The sequence below is a fragment of a genome, unplaced genomic scaffold (genome assembly GCF_019419815.1).
Source record: "Pyrus x bretschneideri cultivar Hongxiangsu unplaced genomic scaffold, Pyrus_bretschneideri_v1 Contig26, whole genome shotgun sequence".
NCBI classification, from domain to species: Eukaryota; Viridiplantae; Streptophyta; class Magnoliopsida; order Rosales; family Rosaceae; genus Pyrus; species Pyrus x bretschneideri.
In genome coordinates, this window is record NW_025999568.1 from 3,025,990 (window position 1) to 3,034,084 (window position 8,095).

The window sequence follows — 8,095 nt, forward strand, 5'->3', positions numbered from 1 at the left end:
TAATTTTTTTTTTTTTTAATAAATTATATTATTATACTTGATAAATCAAATCTTGTTTCCGATATATTCAAAATTTTCTCTAGATAAAGCTCCGCCCACTTTTGACATGCGAGGAGGTTCATTAATCATGATCCGATAACTGTGAGACTTTTGCTGAATTTTCAATCAATCTAGGACGTTCCCTTCCCTTCATGCGCCAGCACTTTGGGGCCCAAAGTTCCCTTCCATAGTACAAGTGTGTGTTTTTGCCAATTTTGGAAATTTTAAGTTTATTTATAGGATTCTTATGTTTTTTTTTTATAAATAAATAAATAGGCACTAAACTCAAATTTTACCCTGAAAATTTCACAGAAAAACGCATGAATCGCTGCCAAATTCCAGACAAACAGACCCTAAATCAAAGATTCAATTATGGGACTGGGTATCAATGAATAAATGCTAAAAAGCTATTGCATAGAAGAGCATTACGAAGTTGTTGATCACAAAACTCCTACCTAGCCGAGCTAGCAAGCTAATAGCTACGTGGGCACATTCTGTATATTTTTCTACATCTCTCTGCCTTCCTGGATCTCTCCAACTTTCTTTTCTTTTCTTTTCTTTGCTGCCAAACAGTGTGTTAGCTTTTGGATGAGGAGGGGGAGGAGGAAGAAGAATCCCCTTTGAAGATTAAGAAGCTGAGATTCTCAAGTGTAAAGCATATGAAAGTTCCTTTACAGTGAGTGAAGAAACACCCAAAATTTGATCCCACCACACATTGCCAACCACATCCATATCTCATGCCAAACTCCTGCATTTGATTTTCATATCAAAAACCCACAAAAATATAGGAATTAAGTTCCTCAGTTAATTTATTTATATATGTGTGCGGGAATTGAGAAAGAATGTACCTTTTTGATGTGGGAAGCTATAGATCTGCAATCAAAGACATCGTGAAGATCCAGAGCTTCAGAAGCAGCTGCCATGGCTTGCAGCTGCATCTTCACTGGCATGTCTGTGTCCTCTATAAGAGCTTTGCCTACCAACATCCTCTCTCTCTCTCTCTCTCTCTCTTCTCCCCCTCTCTCCGTCTCAGAGTGTGATAAGAAGAAAAGAAAACCAAGTCGGGACTTGCACGACTTGGTAGTCCTTATCTCCTAAAAGTTAGAACTAAACAAATAAAATAATATATATATTAATGAATTTGAAAGAGTGTGCTTATCACTTAACAGAAGCAGAAGAAGAGAAATGGCACGTATGTTTTGCAGCTGGATGAGACAGAAAGATAAACCCAGAGACAGGAGCGCTGGATAGGACGGGAGCCGATAAAAGAGAAAGAGGAAGATCCACGCAATTATTTTTGAAGTAATACTAGAAATGTTAAATTTAGAAATTAAAATATGAAAGCTAAATAATATGTAAGTTGGTGATTGATTTATTACTTAAATGTTGATATATGTTCTTATTTTTATTGGTAATGCATTATTTGGTTTGTAATTTTAATTTCTAAATTTAGTCTTCCTAGTATTACTTTTATTTTTACTTTCACACATATTTCAACTTTCGTTTAATGACATAAATAAGATCAACGATAAATGTGTGAATAGAACCATCCAACAAAAAAAAAGAACTGAACTTAGTTACTGAAAATTCAGCAGCAGGTTTTGCTTACATCTAATTCCAACTAGGCACGTATTCAGCAGTGATTAGATGTAAGCAGAAACTGCTCCCAAAAAAATCTGATTGGGCACATTCTCCAACTAAATGTTTTTATTAGTCTTTTCTCCTCAATAGACATTTATATTTGTTTTTACTTTTTTTTTTACTCCAGTATTCTCTGTATTGTTAGTTATATAGTGCGAGTAGATATGTTGCCACCCTCATTCTAGTGTGTTCTGGGTGGAGTAATTGACGATTTGCCATGTTATGTAACGTTTGAGTTGTTTGTTTTGGATAAGAATTTTTGATTGTTTCAAGCATGCTTTGTCATTCCATTTCAAATGACAGTGTCATTATACAGATAAAATAATTTTATAGCCGACAGTTTAACGACTTAAAATCTTGATTTAGATTTAGATAATTTTTTACTTTGATAAATCTCCTTTTTATTCATTTAGTTTTGTATTAAATAGTTTTGTTTGGGATACTAGCTTTTAGCCCCGCTTTTTAACCAAAACAGGTCATTCTACCCAAAATTTAAAGGTGCTCAATACTTATATTTTAGCATGGAGGCGTTGGTCGATTGGCTCGGTGGTCAGCATTTTTTTAACCTATTGTGTGCGGGTTCCAACTATTTCTCTACATTTGATATAAATAAGAAAATGATAATATCTTTTGTAATAAAAGGGGAAATTTTGGATTGAAGCCTAATTTTGCTTGTGAATCCACTTCATTTTCAAGAACTTCTTACGTGTATTAAAAAACTTAAGTACGACAAGGATGATATATCTCATCTTTAGATTATATTAATAAAAAATAATAATTTATATGTTATAATCTGGGAAAACTTTGGTTCCAGTTTCTGGTTCACCAAAATCTTAGGCTTAAATTTATTTATTCGAATACTTTAATTGAAGCAGAAAATATTGAATTTCAGTATTAATTAAGAATTTAATAAAGAAAATAATTCCTTCTAAAATGATGGGAAGATTAATACTAAATAGGGATTTTCAATTTTTTTTTCCTCAAACTTGAATTGTGTGAAATCTCAGAAATTTTTTTTTTTTTTTTTAAATATGGATATGCTTTAAATAGTGATTCATATATATTTAACAAAGTGGTACATTTTTTTTTTATGAAAAATTGGTACATTATAAATATATGAATGGGTACAAATAAAGATGAAAAAAACTATGGGTGCAAATAATAAATTAAAAATATGTGCACAAAAAAAATATATATAAGAGTACAAGTTAAAACTAAAAAGAAAGGAATTAAGTACATAAAACTCCCTAACCTTTTAGTGTCATTCCAAATTGGTCTCAATCTTTTTAAACATTACAAACAAGTACCCAACATATTGAAAATGTCACATCCATTAAGCTCCAATTAAATTTATGTTAAATTAACTGGTTGTTTGTCTCCAACATCAATAGAAAAGTCATAGAAGCATGACTTCTACCAAGTAACGGCCACCATCACCCCTTTCAGGTCATCACTTACAAACCCAACACACAACCACAAACTCTACCCTATAACTTAAGCCGCCAACATCGAGAAGTAGTTCATGGAGGTACTGAAATGGTACGTACTACCACGATGGGGCCACCACCATCTTCACCACCCAAAAAGAAGAATTAGACACTTTACTAGCTAAAAATTGACAAATGAGGAAATCACATGAGTAGAAATAAGCTCCTTGAAACCCTATCTAAATTCTTAACCCACTTCTTTGTTAGGAGATTTCCCGATCTTCATTATTGTTTTCCATTTGATTCGTGAATATGTTTATTTGTTTTTATTTTTTCATCTTCATGTCTTTTTGAAGTTATTTTTATTGTTATTTCAGTGGCTCAGTAAGCAAATAAGTAGGAACCATTGTTACCACATGTACATTTAATGGAAAAATTAAATGGGACTGAACAAATTTGACATTTCAAATGGGTTGGGTACTTGTTTGGAATGTTCAAAAAGATTGAGACCAATTTGCAACGACACTGAAAGGTTTGGAGGCTTTAGGTACTTAACCCAAAAGAAAATTGGTATAAATTTAAAAAATATTTGCAAATTAAAAATGGGTACAAGTCAAAAATAAAAATATGTGATACCAAATTTAGGTAAAAATACAAATATACAAATGAAACGTTTCTACCACTAAATAGATGATTTTAAAATGATTAAATAATTTATTATAAATTATTTAATTGAAATATGTAATGTCTAATTATTGAAATAATGATGTGGATATAAAAGCCAAAGAACCTTGAAAAAATAATTGAGAAAAAAAAAGTTTCAATTGAAGAAATTGAAAAATAGACGCATAACTATATTACATATTTCGTATCATTGTTACAATGTTATCCTCTTATTTGACTTATATCTTATATAATTTTGAGTACTAATTTACATTTTTACACCAACTAGTTTTTCATTTAATATTATAGTACACACATTTTTCTAATGTTAAATGAGGTCCCAAATTTTAATTCTTCTCACTTTATTTCAATCCTATTTTTAGTGGTTTTTTTTTTTTTTTGAACAAACGATATTATCTACACTAAGGGGGAGGGGGTTGGATAAGTCTCACAATGGGCTAGCAATAATGTGGTCCAAATTGGCATTTGGCAAGAATTGAACATAAGACCCCTTACTTATAAGTGTAGAGGAATATCATTAAACTGTAATACTAAAAGACATCCTATTTTTAGTGTTGTATGAGGAGATTATTGTCTCATTAAACCATCTCTAATGGAGTTACTAAATTCGAAGTGGACTGTAGACAGAAGCTATAATTGATATGTCAATAGGAATGGCATATCTATTGTATGTTGTCATTTTTGACATATGAAAAAAATATGATGCCAAATCATTTTGCCAAAAAATGTGTCGTTATGTGGGTCCTAGTAATGCACCAACTATAAATAATAAAAATTAAATTTCATTTATTTGTTCAAAGAGTGGGTCCTATTAATTGAATAAGAAAAAAATACATGGGTTGGAGCAAAAGAAAATTTGATATTGCCACATAAGCCTTTCCATTTGACATGTTTTTTTTAACACCTCTATTAGAGATGCTCTTAGAGCATTTTCAAAAGAGGAATAAAAAAATCCACATTAGCAATAGTGTAAAAAAAAGACAACTTCAGTATTTTTCAACTGAAATGTCAATTCTTACGTGGCATGATGTGCATTGACATCAAAGGTGGTTGTTGTCAAATTTGACAACAACTTCAAATCTATTTTTAGTGATTAATAAATGCCTTTTACTATTTTTATTATTATTTTTTGTACTAGAAATACTTATTACAGTTATAAAAAATAAATAATGCACTAAATAATAGTTTAAATTTGACATATCGGGTGGAGAATAGAATTTAAAAAATGATTAAGGTGCCACATGAGCCTTCAAATTTAAATTTTATGTTTAAATTTTTACATCTCATTTGGAGATGGTCTCAAATGAATAAGGTTAGTCGTTACTTGTTAGACATAATTGGACATAGATCCATTCAAATGTCTATATCTAGAAAGTAAATTACTCATATGAGAGGTCTTAGATTCGATTGTCGCTAAAGACAAATTCAAACTAAATTACTATTGCTAACCTATTTGAGACTTAACCCACGTTAGTGTAAATTATATCATATGAATTAAAGAAAAACTCGCGAAGTTTATAAAAATTCAAGTCATCCTGTTACGTCTTTTCCAAAACCTGTCTCCCTTACAAAGGTTTGTCTGGATGCAACATTATTTATTTTCACTGACAAATGAGAAGGATAGAACATTAGTTTTGAAAGTAGACAATGTTGGGAAAATTAGGGTTTGATTGTTATATTTAATCATATAGAAATCAAGAATAATTCTATGCAATTAATATCAATTTTAATGCATACTTATAATGATAAACAATACTGATGCACATAAGAATTGAGCTGGAAACACCTAAAACTGGTCAAAACAATTGTTTGACATTATGTTTTTACAGAAAGATAATGTAGAAACTTGACTCAACCTAAATACAAATAACAATGTAGAAACTTGAGAGACATACATTACAGAAAGATACGACATTGGGATAGGTAGCTTTTGGACTTTAAGTCTTCGTAATGAATTACTATTGGATTTACTTGGCTAATTAATGAGCGCGCTGTCATGAATTGCTCAGTTATTTATGTAAACTCAGACAATAGTATGTAATTATATGAGTATGAAAGTGATTATTATAGCGGGTTGATTCAAATTGGTGCAGAAAGTCTTATGAAAAGAGGATTATTTTGTCCTAATGTACATGAAACTGGACTTGGTTTATAAACTAGGTTTTACCACTTATAATTTGGTAAGAAGACCATCTTGGTGTTTTATTTGGATTCTAATAGGAGAATCATATGAATTGTTTGTCTACATAAATAGTGGTCATGCTTTCACTAAAAAAAAAGCGCTCATTATTGAACTTAGACTTATTGTAAGTCAAGCATAAAATTTTTGCAAGAGATGAGAAGCTTACTATTGAAGTTGGCTATAGCTTTACCTTCTTTGAATTTTAAAAGGTCAAATTAGTTCTTACATGTGGTATTGAAACCTAATTTGAGAACTTTCAAGATTTTCCTATAGTATTTGATTTGTATCTATAAGCATATGTGCTCCTGATTTAAGATTGTATGGATGTGTGTGAATGTCAATATAAGAATCAGGCTTATTCCATTTTGATAGAAGCACTTATAATACTTTCTAAATTGGAAACTATCAAATTCTTTTACTGAACAAATATGTACACAGTGAAGTAACTAATATTTCATATCATATTTTGATGATAAGTTGATTATGAGAGTACGTACGTTGACATAATATCATGTCTTTAGTGGATACCTAGACACAATATTATTCATGATACAAGGATAACTGACATAATGATCATTAAAATCATGGTATATGTTACCAATTGCCACAAGTAAATTATGCGGGTCAAAGATAGTTCTAACTTTCTTTTCTTCAAAGATTTTTGCTTTTGTTCCTCTTTTGGTATATTTGTGATCTAAGTTATGATGCATGCTTATGCTATTTCAAAAGGAATCACAAATTGAGAAGAATGTTGTGTCAATTTGGTTATCTTATGAGATTTGTTCAAGATATTTGAAATTTGGGTTTGCTTATTTTTTTTGAAGTTAAATTTTAGTGATTTTTGCCTTGCTTGAATCCAGGATAGCTGAATTAGAATTTATATAGTTTTGATCAAAATACATATTTGATTATAAGTGTTCGATCTATTTGAAAAACCAACCTCTGAAGAAAATGAATTTTGAATTATGCAGAAGATTAGTTGTCTTTGTTGTCGTGTTATAATCAATACATATTAATGTGATATTCACAAACATTGTCAAAAATTTGGTTGATCTTGCAGAAATATTGTGTTTGCTATTCTGATTTGATCATCGTTGAAACTGGTGATTTTGGTTTTACCTGAGATAAGTTTTCCAAATGGACTAAGACTTTCGATACATAAGTTGTGTGTGTAATGTTGTGTGATTTGTTTGTTTCAAACTGAGATCATACATTACCATTAGGTTGTGTGGTACCCTCAACTTATGCTCAAGTTAGAGAATACGTGTTCAAATGTGAGCATAAGTCTATAGGTATTTAGGTCTACTAGCTTTGAATTATAATTTTTACGATGCTTCAAACTCGTTTCTGATTTGACAAGGCAATTGGTGGAATTAATATAATCATTCATGGTGCTTGTTTATGGATGTTTCTAAAGTTTTGGCTTTAGGCAATTGGTTGAATGATGATCATGTTATTGAAGGAAGATTTGTGAAAAACAAGTTCATTTGAGCAACATCAACAACATGCAATTAACAATTAAAAGGCGGAATCATGTTTATATGCACTCAAAAACAAAACTTAACCCATGAACTTCAAAGCCTAGTAGATAGGTGAACCAAGACTCAACTCAAAACAAAGTGAGTTGAGAAATCAATACCTTTGTAGATTCCTCTTTGCATAAGCAAAGGCTAATCACCCAAGGAGAGGGCCTTCATTCCTTGCATCTTAGATCCATGGATTTGGATGAATGAAAAGGTTTCTCCAAGTTCCCAAAATTGAGAACCTCTAAGTCTCCACACCAAGGCATATTGTAGAAGAAATGAGTGACCTTGAGGAAGTAAGATTGCTAGATGTTTTCCTCAAGGTGGCCGGCCATTTCTAGAGAGAAAGGAGAGTTTGTGTTCTCATCCTTACTCCTTAGAAAACCCTTAGGATGAAATGGCTATAAAGATGTCTTTATACCACCTCACAATGGAGTGGCAAACTTGCAATTAAGCCAAGTTCACTACCCTCCTCTAAATGGCCGGCCTAAGGGGATTTATTGGGTTATTTGGGCCTTTGTGAATCATTATTCATTAAGTTGTCATACAACTTAAGTCAATGGACTTGACGTTCGAAGCCCATTGGGCCTTAAGGTCCA

At 31.3% G+C, this 8,095-nt stretch overlaps 1 protein-coding gene across 1 annotated transcript; it reads right to left on the reverse strand.

Moving 5' to 3' along the window:
* Nucleotides 1-319: 319 nt before the first annotated feature.
* LOC103944895 (dynein light chain 1, cytoplasmic-like) lies at nucleotides 320-1,287 on the reverse strand. The gene is made up of 2 exons (XM_009355368.3): nucleotides 888-1,287; nucleotides 320-787 (listed from the first exon to the last, which is right to left on the reverse strand). The coding sequence occupies exons 1-2, from the start codon at nucleotides 1,023-1,025 to the stop codon at nucleotides 617-619; spliced, it is 309 nt and encodes a 102-aa protein (XP_009353643.2). The 5' UTR covers nucleotides 1,026-1,287; the 3' UTR covers nucleotides 320-616.
* Nucleotides 1,288-8,095: the final 6,808 nt, after the last annotated feature.